The sequence below is a fragment of the Cherax quadricarinatus genome, chromosome 1, assembly GCF_038502225.1.
Source record: "Cherax quadricarinatus isolate ZL_2023a chromosome 1, ASM3850222v1, whole genome shotgun sequence".
Lineage (NCBI taxonomy): Eukaryota > Metazoa > Arthropoda > Malacostraca > Decapoda > Parastacidae > Cherax > Cherax quadricarinatus.
Window position 1 is genome coordinate 97535679 of NC_091292.1, and position 18040 is coordinate 97553718.

At 34.9% G+C, this 18040-nt stretch overlaps 1 protein-coding gene across 1 annotated transcript in view; it reads right to left on the reverse strand.

The window, feature by feature from the left end:
* Positions 1–1020: 1020 nt before the first annotated feature.
* Mau2 (Mau2 sister chromatid cohesion factor) overlaps positions 1021–18040 on the reverse strand; it is a 40605-nt gene continuing 23585 nt past the window's right edge. Inside the window, exons 7-11 of the mRNA XM_053777523.2 lie at positions 17188–17339; positions 16119–16214; positions 15562–15767; positions 12903–13105; positions 1021–9946 (exon numbers count right to left, since the gene is read on the reverse strand). Coding sequence (XP_053633498.1) covers positions 9774–9946; positions 12903–13105; positions 15562–15767; positions 16119–16214; positions 17188–17339 — 830 coding nt within the window. The 3' untranslated portion in view covers positions 1021–9773. The remainder of the gene's footprint in view (positions 9947–12902; positions 13106–15561; positions 15768–16118; positions 16215–17187; positions 17340–18040) is intronic.

The following is an 18040-nucleotide window of genomic DNA, read 5'->3' on the forward strand; positions in this document are numbered from 1 at the left end:
ATGCCAGTGAGGGGTTCTTGATTCAAGAAATTAAACCTACAATAGCTTTCCCTTCCTTGGATCAAATCTGATTGCCTCCCATTTCTTCAGGCATGTATGATTCTTATGGTTTAGCCACATCCCTTCACGAATGTAATAATGATAGGGACAATTATATGACATTAAATAAAAACTTTCTGTGAATGCAAAAATATTAACTGAATAATTTACTGAAAAATTGCTTCTATGTCTTAAACTTGAGGCTCCTAAGAAGCCATCCTGGTATACAGCAGCAGTATTGTATGTATTCATCGAATTTTCTCTCACATTACACTTATGTTTATAGGGAAAGTTAAATCCATAGGGATCATACAGCACCTAAGGAATGGGAAGTAATCAGATTTAATCCAAGGAAGAAGGTAGCCTCGATTCTTTGAAGCATGTCAAACCCTAAATTCCATTTGTCTCTATATGCACATATATCCCTGCTTTATGCTCAAGCCCCTACCACTTATAACCTCCTTTGCCCCCTCCAAGACCTTCTTGGGATGACTCAAACTACTCCTTCCTTCCACTCTAGTTATACCCTTATAACCAATGAAAATATGATTATATGTTCCACTCATAACCATTTATCTTTCCGTTTTGATATTGCAACATACACTTTTACTGATCTGTTTCTATCTTGATGCCTCTATTGGTCCACCTTCATATTAACAAGTCCCTAACAATGCAAATGCTTTACCTGTATGTATAGTGTATCCATTCATTAAATCTTGAAACTCCTTACAGCATTCAGCTAATGGAAAAAATGAAAATGAACTTAAAGCCTTCATGAATTTTTTTTTCAGTGATAAAACCATACAAATACATGAACTTCATGGAGTTTTTTCTTTGAAAGACATATTTGTCAATTAAAATAATGCTCAGACCATCAACTTAAATGTCATACTTAATTCACATAACTTACACCACTTTAGAACATACATATTTATTATTATTATTTATTAAATGATTTATCTGGAATAAGAAAAAACCCTGTATCAAGCTTAAGTTTATTCGTAAAAAAAGTTCAAATAACTTTCATCAATGATTCAAGTTTCAATTTAAAGATTATAAAATAATATATGAAGTTACATTGCATTAAAACTTAAATTTTTAATGAAGTGAAATTAATATTATACTGTATATAAACATTTCTTTGTAATAAGAGTAGCACACTGGATGAAAATTTGAACACAGGTAAAAAATGGTTTGTGACTAGATCAACTATTTTCAATTTCATTACTTAAAAAAATTCATTTGGAGCAGACAGACAGACATTAAATACTTAGGCACTGAGAGGGTGCTGCAAAATACAAACCATAAGACTATCACTCTCCTAAAATCAAACGAACTTAACGTGTAACTTAGCAGTAATGAACTCTACAAATGAATCTTAGTAAATAATTACTATCTCTAAACTTAATTTCATGCTTAAACCTAAGAAACTGAAAAAATACAAGCAAATAATGGTGTTCATAGAGCAACAAGTAATGTTACTTAAGTGTATTTATCCTGAGACAAAACACAACCTCAGCATAAGACCAAAGGGGAGGGAAAAATTTCATTTAATAAAAGTAAAAGAACCAAGGGAGTAAAAATATACAGAAATTCAATAAAAGATTTTTACTTCAGTTACTTTGCAGTTTCCATGGTCAAATAGTAATAATAATACACTATACATTTTTTATTTTCTAATATATTGGCCATCTCCCACCAAGGTAGGGTGGCCCAAATAAAGAGGAAGCACATTCACCATCATTCATTCAATAACTGTCCTGCTAGAAGTTCACATACATTTCAAATGATTCTCTGAACCATAACATTCCAACCCCTCCTTCAGAGTGCAGGAACTGGATCTCTCAAGTCCGGCTAACCAATTTCTCACACCAACAGCACATCAGACTATAAAAACCATTTGTCTGCATATGCTCAGAAATACATGTACAGTGGACCCCCGCATAACGATCACCTCTGAATGCGACCAATTATGTAAGTGTATTTATGTAAGTGCGTTTGTACGTGTATGTTTGGGGGTCTGAAATGGACTAATCTACTTCACAATATTCCTTATGGGAAAAAATTTGGTCAGTACTGGCACCTGAACATACTACTGGAATGAAAAAAGTTCGTTAACCGGGGGTCCACTGTACTTGCTGTATGCTCTAGCCACTACTACTTAAAAACATCCCTTTCCATCCAACCCTTCCTGGGATGATCCCCACTCTCTTCACCATGAGAGCTATATATCCAGTTTGTTATCCTATTCTGCTTCATCCTCTCTAAATGGTCAAGCTACCTCAATAATCCTTCCTTTTCTAACCCTGTAACATCATCTAATTTTAGTACACTTAATTCCTACACAATATTCACACAACATATTGCAGTACTCTAAGCATTGCACATCTACCTACAGCCTCTCTGCCTTAAAGTTTAAAAACCATGCATCACACCCTCATAAAAGAATTGGTGTCACTATACTCTGGTTTCCCTTTTTTTTTTTCCCCCACAGATAAACTCTTTTGAAGTGATGATCTGACACACCACCTACCTTTTCCCAACTCATATTCACCTTGTCTTTCATCAACTCATCTGCTGATGCATTCTCTCCCCAATAATGAAATACATTCACTTCATCCCTACTTCCTCCCTCCAATCTTGCACTCCTTAATTTTTTAATTACTTTTATCACCTTGCTCTTTTCTGTATTTACTTTTAATGTCTAGGAAACTTATTACAATTTACATAATCACATAATGGCAAAAGTTAACTCATTATGAGAAAAATATAATAAACATGGCACCAAAATTAGTGAAGGAACAAAAGCTTTATAATAAATCAGGTGAGAATATCACAAAACAAATTAATTTCATTGCAGCTAAAACAGGAAAAAGTGGGGCTCAGAAGTAAAATAATATACAATGACATAGCTTTATCTTGTACTATTCAATAAAGCTGAAATTAGGTGATACTATCAGAACATTCCTTGAACAGTTTTGTTAGCAATCAGTTCCACATCTGTAAGTGATGAAAATCTTGGAAACCATTAAAAACATCAAATATAAATTATACGTGGTTTTGTCTGATTAAGCTGAGATTGGTTTCATAATTCTATAACTATAACAGACATGTAACTTAAACAAAATTATTGGTAAAAAAATAAAAAAAACTCACTTTGAAAGTTTGAAAAACATATGGGTTGCAGTATTACAGTATTTGAATATGCCTTTTGTGGCCAGGTGTATTGAACTAAAGATTAAAAAAAAAAAAGTAAATAAAAAAAATAAGTAAGTAATAAAATAGAAAAATGGTTATAGTCAGAATTTATAGCAACTTTTCAACTATTAAAATTTGTCATTATGACTTTTAGAAAGACATTTTATGGCTAATTAAAATTTAGCTCTAAAAACATCATCGGTATCTTGTGGCAGCCAGTATCATGAACATATACAGTGTATAATTTTAGTCTTCTATTTTTCAGCTTTTTATAAACTGTATGCATTATATAAAATAAATGGTACATCTCAGAAAAGTCAGCTCGAGTGAAGTGTGTATAAAACAATATGTATCTCAGTGTAGCCTTGGCTAGTGTTTTGGCACTTGTGAATAATGTTTTTGTGCTTTGATTATTAATTTCTCCATGAATTATTTCCTTGGCATGATTTTTGGGTGTGTTGTACATAATCCAGTTGTCTAAGATGGAATACTGTACAAACATATTTTCCAAAATTCCTTTAATATATTTTCTACAACTTATCTGAAATATTATTTATGTTTTTTCAATTTAAACAGGTTTTTTTTTCAGAATTATTATTACATTTACAGGGGAAGTGCTAAACCAGTAGGGGTCATACAGCACCTGAAGCAATGGGAGACAATCAGATTGAATCCAAGAAAAGGGAAGCCAAGTCCATTTTCTCGGATTAAGATCCCCCCCCCCACGAGCATCATGGAACCTCCCTCTCGAGTAAATTTTTTTTTTTTTTAGGAAAATTATGCAGTTACTGAAACACTGTAGTGTATGTGTCTATAGTAAATTCAATTGTGGTGTGTTGTATATAGTAAATTCAACTGTGATAATGAATAGTTGACATTTATGGTAGAATTATTTCAAGTGTGTTGCCATACCAAAATATTTATTATTTTTTTTACTTTTCAACCAATTTTAAATTAAACTTTCAGTATAGTATCATCAAACTATTATATACATTAGTAATTTTTTCATGAAGCCAGGGCAATTTCTAAAAAACTGTATTAATACACCTGACCTTCAATACCAATTACAAAGACTACTAATTTCTGAATTCCATAGATCTGCTGGCTGTGCACCACTCCAGATTGTATCGTCTCTTTCACCATTTTTAGTAAATATTAACATTGAAATCTTGCAAATACATTTCACTTTTCTCATCTCCATTTATATAAAATAACTATATATTTACAGTAGCAACATGCTTTTACATTAGATAAACTTTTAATTAAGGCAGTCCTAGAAGAGTTTTGCATCCATCTACTCTGGGTCCCACATCTATTAAACAATAAATTTACTTTTCTGGTAAGTCAATTAACATTTTTTAAGAGGTTTATATATAAGAATTTACTACAGAACAGGTCTGACTCTTACTGAGGCAACAGTGCATGTATTTAATTTGGTTAAGGTTATCTTTCTGAGTGGATAGCCATATTCCTGTCAGCATGTTTAAACCCAATGGGCTCACAAATATTTAGTACGGTGAGGGATATACAGTGGAACCTCGACTTACAAGTGTCCCAACATACGAGTTTTTCAAAATACGAGCCATCACTCGGTCGATTTTTTGCTCCGAGTTATGAGCCAAAATCTGAGTTATGAACGAGTTTCCCCCTCAACCCATCTCGCTTGTTTATCTGATTTCATGCTTTAATTCCATGGACATCATCATCTTTTTCTTCTCAGTACTGTCCTTTGCAGTTTCTTTGGACCCATGGTTAGAAAAAAGAAATTTGACAAAATAACTACACAAAATGCAAGCAAAACATGAGAAAAGTGCTTCCACAGCGAGAAAAACAGTGCACTGCGCCAGTTGGCTGCCTTCTGAAGCTCCTAATTGTTGTTATTATTATAATAATTAGTATTATAATTATTATTAATTTAGGGAATTGAAGTTTGATTATTACTAATTAATTTAAGGATCTCATGTTTTATTGTTTTTATGCAATATTTCTTATTTATAAATACACTGTTTGGTGTTTTCCCTATGAAACTAGTGATCTAGTACAGTTTAGCCTCACAAACACTCTGTCTTCAGAGGAGAAAGAATGGGAAGATAAGGTCAGTGTGGCAGCAGCAATGGCTGCCACCACTTGCCATATTATGGCCTATTTTATTTATTCTAGAGTATATATGTTTCTATATTATTTATAATGTTTATTTTGTCATATTAGATCAATTGTGGTAAATAAATAAGCTGTAGAGTTGATATTAGCGTCATATTGAAGTAGTATTTTGTCCTGCCTCCCAAGAGCAGGAATTCCGCTGGAACAGATTAATGGCATTTCATTTAATTTAAATAAAGGTAGTAGGTTGGTAGACAGCATCCATCCAGGGAGGTACTACCGTCCTGCCAAGTGAGTGTAAAACGAAAGCCTGTAATTGTTTTACATGATGGTAGGATTGCTGGTGTCTTTTGTCTGTCTCATAAATATGCAAGATTACAGGTACGTCTTGCTACTTCTACTTACACTTAGGTCACACTACACATATGTGTACAAGCATATATATACACACCCCTCTGGGTTTTCTGCTATTTTCTTTCTAGTTCTTATTTATTTCCTCTTATCTCCATGGTGAAGTGGAACAGAATTCTTCCTCCGTAAGCCATGCGTGTTGTAAGAGGCAACTAAAATGCCGAGAGCAAGGGGCTAGTAACCCCTTTTCCTGTATATATTACTAAATGTAAAAGGAGAAACTTTTGTTTCTCCTTTTGGGCCACCCCGCCTTGGTGGGATACGGCCGGTGTGTTCAAAGAAAGATTTATTTTAAATGAGGAAAATTGATTTGATGTATGAACAAACCGAGTTATGAGCTAGGACACAGAATGGATTAAACTAGTAAGTCAAGGTTCCACTGTAGTATATGGCTCACGAAATCGTAATGACACAATTGCAAACAAACCACGGTACAGGTGGGAATTGAACTCATGGCAAGTGAGTTGTAAAACTCCAGGCCAGTGAGCAGCTACTGGGCCAGTTGGCTACAATAAGATTCATCCAGCTAGTGCTTACGTGCTGGCCTGGAGTTTTATGATTCACTTGCTACATGTTCAATTCCCACCTGTACTGTGGTTTGAGGGATGTTCATCTTTTTTTCTTTCAATCTTTCGATTTGCAGCAACTGATCCAATCACAAGTATGAGTTAACTTGCAAATACTGACAAGGTGCCTTCATTGCAAATAAGTAATATGTTTTAGCTAAGGATATAGTGCATGAAATGTTCATGATCACATAAAATGAGAATCTCTCAGTATCCTAGAGGTACAAACTGTGCAAGCCATACTGAGTACTGATGCAATTTTTTTTTTTTTTTTTGATGCAGTTATCTCATGTACACAAATGCCAAATGTTTTGGTTAGACCAAAACAGTATAAAATCTCCTAAGCCTGAACTTGTACTTACACAAAGTTGTGAGTAACAGCTGGAGTCTTAAAGTTTTTCTTTTTATTCTTTCCCAGCTACAAATTTCACCCTTGGACCTGGGTGATGAGAGCCGTGATTCTCACCACTAAGCTACAGTAGATGATATTCCAGACTGGTTCTCAGAGCTTCTTACAGGATCTGCATAACCCCATGTTCATTACATAGTGCCTTCCTTAACAACCCATTTACTCTTTAGTATTCTAATACATGCTAAAACCTCTTAAGATAAATGTTCCACTTTCTAGCATTTATTTTCACTATTTTCATTACCTATCTTTCTTAACAAGGGAGAGTAATGCAGAAAGTTCAAGCAAAAATTTAAAACGTGAACAATGTCTTTTCTCAGCAAACATAGAAAACATAATTTCATAAGCTTTTAACCACTAGAGTTTTTTCAGTAATGATGTAAGTCACAGATTACTCCAGTGTCATGAAAGATTAATATTCCTATATTAGTTGCCAACTCATATAATAATACAAAATTAAATGTATAATAACTTTACAATAAAGCTGCTTTTTAAATGAGATCAAAACATGTTTTGTTAAAATACAAATTAACAGTCAAATGCCATAAGAACAATACAGGCACAATACTGATATATTAAAAAAAACAAATCCTTGGCAGTCAAATTTGTACACAGAATTACATTTGTAAATGAATTTGCATATGCCATACTTGAATAGGTTAAGAATATTTAAATATTTTTTATTTGATTCCGTTTCTAAGCTCAGTCACTAATATACAGAATGTTCTGAATTAGCAATACTGAATTTTACAAAATACATTAATAACATATGCCAATATTCAAACATATTGTGATCACACATTATATTCATTTATACACCAAATATTTAACAAGAGTTTCTAAATGTTTTAGTTACCTACAAGAGACAGCTTGAATACAGAAATTTCTCTTGGATTAATTTCTGCACAGGGCTATTCAAAATCTAGAAACATAAAAATTATGCACGTCAAAAGCAGGGGAAAACTTTAAAAGTGCAACTATTGACGGAACTTATTGGTATAAAAAAATATCTCATAAACAACACTTTTTAAATTTGGTTAATTATTATGAGAAATACATTGTACATTATAGCTATGTACATACAGAGTAAAGCAGAAATCACACACCAGAAGGGGATTTTACTATAATAATAATTCTAAATAATTTTTTTTTTAAACACATCGGCCATCTCCCACAGAGGCAGGGTGACCTGAAAAAGAAACAAATGTTTTTCTTCTTTTCACATTTAGTAATTTATACAGGAGAAGGGATTACTTGCCTCTTGCTCCTTCTAAATAAAATGTTCACAAATAAACATAATGGACTGTGAGGACCCAAAGACAAAATCAAATCTTAATTGTCAGTTTAGCTATAGTGTGTTTAACAATTATTAAAACACTATGACAATTATTAAAACACAGTTACAATGCATTTCCATGTTGATGGCCAACAATTCAAAAATTTAATTTGACTTTCCCTATGAAACACACACAATGGAATAGTGCTCCACTCTGTACATACATATACACAACTAATGCATGAGCTAAAAGCATACAACACTGAAGACAGCCACACTGCAAACACATGACTGTACTATATCAGAGTAAAATGTTTATTTTCTACATGATGTACTATGATTATTATTTGTATACTGTATATGCATACAGTAATGATATAAATCACATGTTAATATAAAAAGAAAAAATAAAGAACAATTTTCAACCTATACAACTGACTGGTAACATGACCATTTACAATGGTCAATTATGATATAGTAACAATAGATCCCTGCTTGCTTATTAACAAAATGATGCACAAGCTACAATTACATTTTTCCCCAATACATCCTGGCTTTGTTATGGCAAGGTCTAAGCAAACGTGATGCAAGGTTAGGGGAAAAAAAACCACCTTGTATGTTTCTAAGAGCTATATGGGAGGTAGGGGTAAGGCAGCAAGTCAAGCCAAGCCAAAAGTTGGCTCCTTTGGCTTGCATTTTTTCTTCCTTGTAGTCAAACAAAGTTTAAAATAAGAATGAATATGGGGAAGAATAAAATCATACGCCACAATACAGTGTGACTGGTCCAAGTCGGACCAAAACGTTGTCATGTTTCAGTCTCCTGCATGCAGGTCACTGGTGTAAAAATAGGAAAGGTTTAGAGTTTAATGAAAACAATTTCATGGCCTGTATAAAAACTGACTCACACCGTATATACAGACTTACATTTACACATAATAAAATCTTAAAAACCTATGAGAATCCAATTTATGATAATGAGGTAAAGCAAATGAATTACTATTAAATTTACAAGTGTGATGATAATGCAATATATACAAGATCAGATGAATATAACTACTATTATTAACATAATTTTTAGTCTCATGTGGATTTCTTATGAACATTATTATACAGCAATGAAGAAACAAATGGGTGCAGAGCACAAAATGCTACAATAAAAGCTTGCTTTGCACCTGTTTCTTGATTATTTTCTACAGTATGCCTTTGTATCCATTATTATCAAGTATTATGCTCATGTCCTGAAAAAATAATACTGTATCTAAATACAGTAGTTAACTTTGACAGATAAAAAAAAAAAAAATAATTCTTCCAAATTTCTAAATTGACTTGATAAAACTCATTTAAGCAAATATTTATCTGCCATTGTGTATATAAAGAATTACTATACTATATAAGGGGAAGTAATAAAAGGCTACTGGTATTCGTATACTCTAGTTGTAGAAGATAACAGTGGGCAAATTTTCTTCTAGCATTTTACTAAGCTTAATAAAGTATAACTGTTCTGGTTTATAATTTTTTTTACCTATATTCAATGTAGGATTTATCTGTTTATATTTTATAGTGACAGCTTCTTCACAAGAAAAAACTCCCTCAACCCATGATTCTAATTTAATTAAAAGATTTGCATTTTTAAGAATGTTTAAAATAAAATATACAAATTAGATGCATCCAAATCTATCACATATTTTGTAAAAAGAAGAGAATGCACACTCACATGTATATTCAATTATGAGACAATGCAAGTCACCAGCCATAATATGATCCCTCCACTTGTTTACATCTTTTCGTTTGAAGGCAGAGGAAAGGGTCCCTCTGTCCACGTGATAAGCTGATGCTCTGGCAGTTGAGATGCAGTCATATGGTCGGTAAGTAAGGTCTGAGAAAAATTGTAGTGGTTCTGGCTGCTCTCTTGTTCACGCGGTACATCACCAAACTGGCGGTATAAATCTGTAAAAGATGAACTTAGTTTGATGCCATGAAATAAAACATTAGACAGCTCTGAAAGATTAGCAAACTGCTTCACATGCAGCAACCCACAAATGCATAAAAATGACAAACTATTTGCCATGCTAACAAAGGTACAATTCAAGGAAGGAAGAGATTTTTCTTAATAGTATTTGGTCACAAAGTTCAGAGTGCAGAAAGAAGGAGAGAAGAAAGAACAAGGAAAGAGGCAATAAAATCTAAGAACATTGACATAAAAGGAAAACCTCTGATAATGATGTACACCACAGACATTTGTAAAGAAAGACAAAATATAGAAAAAAAGGTTCAGATGTAAATGATGTTGAGAAAGATTTAACATAAAAAGAAAAAGATATACTGTATTAAGAAGTGCATGTACTTTACTGGAATGTTCTGAATAAATGTGAAAACTTAAGGATGACACTGATTCTCACTGTTTAATACGAAACTTCAAAAAAATGCAGATCAGCTTAAATATTAAGTCTCTTTAACCCTTTGGGGGTTTCGAACGTACTAGTACGTCTTACGACCCAGGGTTTTTGACGTACTAGTACGCCTAAATTCTAGCACCCTCAAATCTAGTGAGAGAAAGCTGGTAGGCCTACATATGTAAGAATGGGTCTATGTGGTCAGTGTGCGCAGTATAAAAAAAATCCTGCAGCACACAGTGCGTAATAAGAAGAAAAAACTTTGACCATGTTTTTGGATTAAAACAACGACTTTGCACTGTATTTTCGTATGGTATTTATTGTTGTATTCTAGTTTTCTTGGTCTCATTTTATAGAATGGAAGACATATTACAGAAATTGAGATGATTTTGACTGGTTTTACAATAAAAAGTACCTTGAAATTGAGCTCAAAGTAGCAGAAATGTTCGATTTTTACCAAAGTTCAAAAGTAAACAAATCATGCCAAGCTTCCAATACACATCAACTGGTGAGTCTAATATTCTCTCACAAGTGCGCTGATATTATTTATACTATTTCTACACTAATGCAGTAGTCTGCATAACAGTAAATCTTATTTTTTTTTGTAAGAATAAAAATTCAAAGTGGAAAGCCAAAGAAATATAAGAGGGGCCTGGGGATGTGACTAACGAACAGAGAACTTGCTATTTTAGTGCCAGGAATGTCTTTCTTGTTTATTCTGGACCCTATTCAGAAATTGGCATCTTTTGAAATTTGTGTGAAATTGGCAAAATTGCTAAATTCTGACCACTTTATTGGATAGTTGAAATCGGTAAATGGGTGGTTTCTTGTACTCATTCGATAGAAAAAGAGAGTTTTAGCAAAATAGTTATGATTTTTGTCGGCTAGTACACTGGAATTGGCCGAAAATAGGGCTCAAAGTAGGCAAAATCGCCGATGCGTAAACATCGTTGAGACCGCTAACTTCATGAGAGCATAATTCCGTAAGTTTTCCTTCAAGTTTCATACTTTTGGTGCCATTATGATCGGGAAAAGATTATCTTTTCATAAGAAAAAAAATTTTTTTCTTAAATTTGGCCGACCCTGAGAACAAGTCTCTGAGAGGACCTGTCGACCCCCAAAGGGTTAATATTAAGTCATTGAGAGTATATGTCTGTCATATTTTTACACTTTTTTATTTTCTCAACAAACCAGCCATATCCCATCAAAGCAGGGTGACCTAAAATGAAAAACAGAAGTTTTTCTCTTTAAATTTAACAATTTATACAGAAGGAGTTACTAGTCTCTTGCTTCCTGCTTTTTAGTCACCTTTTAAGACACACAGGACTTACAGAGGAAGAATTCTGTTCCACTTCCCCATGGATATTTTTCTTCTTTCTTCTTTCAACAAACCAGCAGTATCCCACCAAGGTAGGGTGGCCCAAAAAGAAAAACAAAAGTTTCTCTTTTTAAATTTAGTAATTTATACAGAAGGGGTTACTAGCCCCTTGCTCCCGGCATTTTAGTCGCCTCTTACAACACGCACGGCTTACAGAGAAAGAATTCTGTTCCACTTCCCCATGGATATTTTTATACTTCTTTCTTTCTTTCAACACGCCGGCCATATCCCACCGAGGCGGGGTGGCCCAAAAAGAAAAACAAAAGTTTCTCTTTTTAAATTTAGTAATTTATACAGGAGAAGGGGTTACTAGCCCCTTGCTCCCGGCATTTTAGTCACCTCTTACAACACGCATGGCTTACGGAGAAAGAATTCTGTTCCACTTCCCCATGGATATTTTTATACTTGTTACTATTAAAGTGTTAACACAAAGAAATGCTGAACGTAGAAAAATCATCAGAGCTTCATGACTACATACTGTACCAAATTGTTCATTATAATTACATTATAATCCTAACTAAAAGCTAAACCCACAAGAGTCATACAGACTAAATTGCTCAAAACAATTCACAAATGGATTCTTTCATTTTCTGAGTTCTGCTATCAACAGTAAGTTCAATTTTATCTGCACTCATTATTATAGAAAATTAATTACATTATATCATGCAGTTAAGAGCCTATTATGAAAAAAAAAATTTTTTTGTTAGGTAAATGGACACGTGCAACTATTGTGACATTTTATTGTGGCAGTGGCTTTGTCAAGCCAAAATGTTGCCACAATAAAATGTCATATTAGTTGCATCTATGTCCATTTACCAAACATTCTGTCAATAATTCTACCATTATTAGTACTTTTTTTTCTTTCTGTTAATGGACAATATTGCTATTTTGTCACATAGGTAATTTACTGCAAGCTGCTGCTATTACGTTTTCTCCTGTTTTCTTCTATATCTTTTACGATCTTTCTGTGTAAGCCCCTTCCTATCTTTTATATTTCTCTTAATTATCATAAAAAAATAAAAGATCATAGCAGTGACAATATATAATTAATTAAGAAATATTTCCTTTTAATTCAGTTCGTAATTTAAACTTGTTACATTAAAGCTCAATAGTAGAAACTTAAATCTTGAACCTTTTAGGATAGCAGATGACCAAAGTTGCAAATGAAGATCTGGAATCTTGGAAGCCAACTGCATAGCTGGTGTGACCATGTTGTGGGCTTCCCGAGGATTTCCCAGTGCAAGAAAGATGTGTCCAAGAAGTACCAAGGAGCAGGATGTCAGGCGGTTCAGGTCCTCGGCATTGGCCATTTTTAGAGACTCACGCAGGAACCGTCTAAAATTTAAACAGATCAACTGTAGCAGTATGTATGAACTATGTAACCTGCAAGCTATCAATAACACTGTTTTTCAACCCTCTTATTTCTTATGACATCACTAAAGAAATGTCTGAAGGGTGATTTTTCCATGAAGTCAAGAAAGTAAATGAATTTGTCTATAATATTTTTTGTAAAAAAACTTACAGCCACTAATGACAAATGTATTTTGTTCTTGAGTTTTACAATAAGATGCCTTCAATACAAAAAGTTTTCTAGAAAAATTATGAATCAGTTCAGTACAGGCAGTAGTACTTCTTGAAAAGCCCTCACTGGCATCTATGTTCTGACAGAATATTTTTATTTTATTATTATTAACACATTGGCCGTTTCCCACCAAGGCAGGGTGGCCCGAAAAAGAAAAACTTTCATCATCATTCACTCCATCACTGTCTTGCCAGAGGCGCACTTACACTACAGTTAGAAAACTGCGACATTAACACCCCTCCTTCAGAATAATAATAATAAAAACATAAATACAACAGGAGGGATGGAAAAAAGATGTGATTTCAACTGAGACTGAAAAGTGTGAACAGATCCCTGACTAACAGATACTGGTAACCTGTTATACAGGCTCGGAACTACTATACACAAGAAAAGGCTCTTTCTGCCAATAATCTCTCCACAACAGCATGAGGCTGTCTGTCTGTCTGTCTCAAGGGATTTGCATCAATTCATAAAAACATCCAAACCCAATATGAAAGGTATGAGTATATCAGCAAGACACTTATGCTCTTGAAACTTCAAGGCTTTAAACATCAAAGAACAGTTTAAATTCAATTCTTGCCTTTATAGGGAGCCAATGCAGCTGATGTAAGTAAGGATTAATAGGAACTCTAAGTGGGAGCAAAGATGCCAGTTCAGGTGCGTGATTCAGTACATACTCAAGTCTTTTAAGCAAGTAATTGGGCAAACCTACGAACAAACAATTATAAAACTCAATTTAAGAGGAAACATGCATAGATAAGGACCAAAATACGTACTCTGCCTTTGAATATACAGTGGACCCCCGCATAGCGAACTTAATCCGTGCAAGAGGGCTGGTCGTTATGCGAAATGTTCGCTATGCGAATTAATTTTCCCCATAAGAAATAATGGAAATAAAATTAATCCGTGCAAGACACCCAAAAGTATGAAAAAAAATTTTTTTTACCACAAAAAAATGTTAATTTTAGTACACACAAACTGAAAAAGGCATGCACAATTACATGACACTTACTTTTATTGAAGATCTGGTGATGATTGATGGGATGGGAGGAGGGGAGAGCATTATCTTCTTACTGTTTAGAAGGGGAATCCCCTTCCATTAGGACTTGAGGTAGCAAGTCCTTTTCTGGGGTTACTTCCCTTCTTCTTTTAATGCCACTAGGACCAGCTTGAGAGTCACTGGACCTCTGTCGCACAACAAATCTGTCCATAGAGCTCTGTACCTCCCGTTCCTTCAAGACTTTCCTAAAATGGGCCATAACATTGTCATTGAAATAGTCACCAGCACGGCTTGCAACAGCTGTGTCAGGGTGATTTTCATCCATAAAGGTTTGCAGTTCAACCCACTGTGCACACATTTCCTTAATTTTTGAAGTAGGCACAATGGATTCCACAACTGGCATAGGCTTCTCAGGGTTAGCCCCAAACCCTTCAAAATCTTTCTTAATTTCCATACTAATTCTCACCCTTTTTACCACAGGGTTGGCACTAGAAGCTTTCTTGGGGCCCATGGTCACTTATTTTCCAGAAACAGCACCGAAAACACTGTAATAATACGAAATATTCCGAGTGTATGCTTGAATGTTACCGCGGAGGCTAGCTGGTAAACAATGGGACGGGCGGCACATGTGAGGCTGGCTGAGGGCCCACATTGGACGCGTCTCGGACGAAGTTCGCTGAGCGGGTTTTTGTCTACTATGCGGGACAAAATTTCAGCGAACAAAGCGTTCGCTATGCGGATTGTTCGCTATGCAAGGCGTTCGCTATGCGGGGGTCCACTGTACTTTCTAACTGCATAGACAGAGATTACGAATATGAAAACCAAGTTTTAACTATCTGTTTCGAAGAGCAAACATATGACAACAAAGAATCCGTGTAAATACCCAGATCTTTCACTGATCCTACAGGCTACAAACTAACAGCACTCCCTAAATATCATTTGTGCAACACTTGGGTATTTCTAATCTGGAAGTGTTTCACCAGCCAGTGGCTTCTTCAGCCCAATGCAGAGAAATAGTGGAAGGTGAGGAGGAGTGTGAAGTAATCAGTCCCTCAGCCTGGGACTCCAGGCTGAGGGACTAGTTAAATCACACTTCTCATCTTCCACCATTTCTCTGCATTGGACTGAAGAAGCCACTGACTGGTGAAAACATTTCCAGAATAAAGATACCTAAGTGTTGCACAAATGTCTTATTTATCACACACTTACTTGCCATCATTATGACGACTCGTGAAGAAAGCATGGAGACCCTGAACATAAAAAGATGCTGCACGTAGACTCTGAGACTGTGTGGGAAGTGTGTCTGGGTTTATCCTGTCCATGATAGCAACAAAGTCCCGCTCACGTTGACATCTCAAGTATACCACAGCAAGGTTGAGGTTAGCAAAAATCCAGAGATCTCTGTTTTTCGAGGTCTGAAAACAATAAAAGTATGTTCAGTGGTCTTGTAATTAATTGAAACTATGTTACTTTTTACCTAAAAAAAATTAGCATCTTAGTGAGAATATTATGATTTGGTAGATCATCTGAATTATGATGTCTGTGCATTTTTAAGACAGCTATAAAGTGATTGATGGTGAATGTTTTTACCATCTTTGGGCCACCCTATCTTTGTGGGAAATGAACAATGTAGTAAAAAATGTACATCTACCAAACGTGTCTGCTCATACATGCTCCTGTACCAATATAAACACTGAATAAAAAGGAATAAAAAATAATCTCTTTACTTCATCAATGAAGAACCATTTGAACATTCCATAACTTACCCTGAGGGCTGCATTAAACTGAACTTCTGCTGCATTTGAGTTGTTCATGCTCATGGCATACACAGCAAGCAGGGTGTGCAACTGTGCACGATGTGCCTGTAGAGAAAAAGATTGAGTGATTAGAGCTAAATGTATAACAGGTTTCTATGACACAGTGCTGTATGCTTATGAGATTATTTAGAATTTTGCTTTTTAAGCAGTAATTAATAATGCAGTACTGGTTTATAACCACAAGGATACTGCAAGGAAGAAGGCCATATCTAATCACTTTTCTTGTCCATGCATTAAATGAGAAAAAATAACTGATGTACTATCAACTTTATTAAAACAAAAAAAAATAAATGAGGATACATGTATACAGTGTTCATCAATAAAGATTCAGGCAAATTACCACATAGCAATTCTAGGTACATTATTCCAGTTAAAGTTAGTGGGGATGTTTCTCTAAGCTTGCCTGGAAGTGCTTTTACTATGATCATGTCAATAACACTATCCTCGAATAACTGAAGCAAACAGGTCCTCACTGAATGCTCATACACATCGATGGTTTCTACTATTTCCTTCATTTGATCGCCTGCTTTATGTAATTCAATGGTCTGTGCAAATGTCTCTTATGTAAGTGACTTACTCCTGCCCACATTAATTCGCCAATAGCCAAAAAATGCCTGACAAACTCGGCTCTCAAAACCACACAGAGCAGGGGGATCACAGACACAAAACAGTCTACCATACAAGCCTAGAAGGCCCACTACCAGTTGCCCGGCCAGTATAACATTTTGTCCCACCCAAAACTCTTCCAGGGTAAGGTATTACTTTGGACATTAAAGTATGCTGGATGCCTTCCACTTGGCATACTTTAATGATGAGCACTGTACTGTAGGAAAAGAATATTTTTAACACACTGAATATATCAGAAGTGTGCAGTCATCAGTCTAAATGGCCTTCCAAACTGCAGCAACATCCTCACATTTTCTCCAGAGTACAAGTATGTGCTTTAGATTAACATGTTAAAATGTCATCCAATATAAATCTCCAGCACTTCATTACTGACCAGAAGTACAGTACATACCTGCAGTTGTTTGGCATCCTGCTGAAGTAGATGGCAGACTTTAGCAATCTCCTTGATAGCTTGAGATTTTGAGCCTATAATCAAGTGACACATTACACTGTGTTCTAGGAGGAGTAGCTGTACAGAGCTCAGTATGGATGCATTATCCTCAGCTGAAAAATAAACTGATTATATAATTCTGTTCCAATATTAATTTTCCACAATTATTCTAATACAGTACTACACTTAAATTTGCATCTGGTGTTTTGTATACAAGAACAATGACTAAAATTTGGTGCTAAATAGGCCAGTGTAAATGAGTCTCTATAATATACTGTATAAGCTGTCCTGACATTGTGCTGGCTTTTCAGGTGGTCCTGGTACCCTTATCTCATTATAACAATAGTTCTTAACATAGATCTCTGCGAAGGCTTCAACACTGCCCTTGACTTAGTGGGTTACTTAAAATGGGATTTTACTACTGTATTAAGATTCAAGATCTTTCATGCTACAAAAATAAATAATTGTACAGTATATGTTAGTACACTAGGTAGTAGGATTGGTACACAGCAACCACCCAGGGAGGTACTACCGTCCTGCCAAGTGAGTGTAAAACAAAAGCCTGTAATTGTTTTACATGATGGTAGGATTGCTGGTGTCCTCTTTTCTGTCTCATCAACGTGCAAGATTTCAGGTACGTCTTGCTACTTCTACTTACACTTAGGTCACACTACACATACAAGTACAAGCATATATATACACAGCCCTTTGGGTTTCTTCTATTTTCTTACTAGTTCTTATTTTTGTTTATTTCCTCTTATCTCCGTGGGGAAGTGGAACAGAATTCTTCCTCCGTAAGCCATGTGTGTTGTAA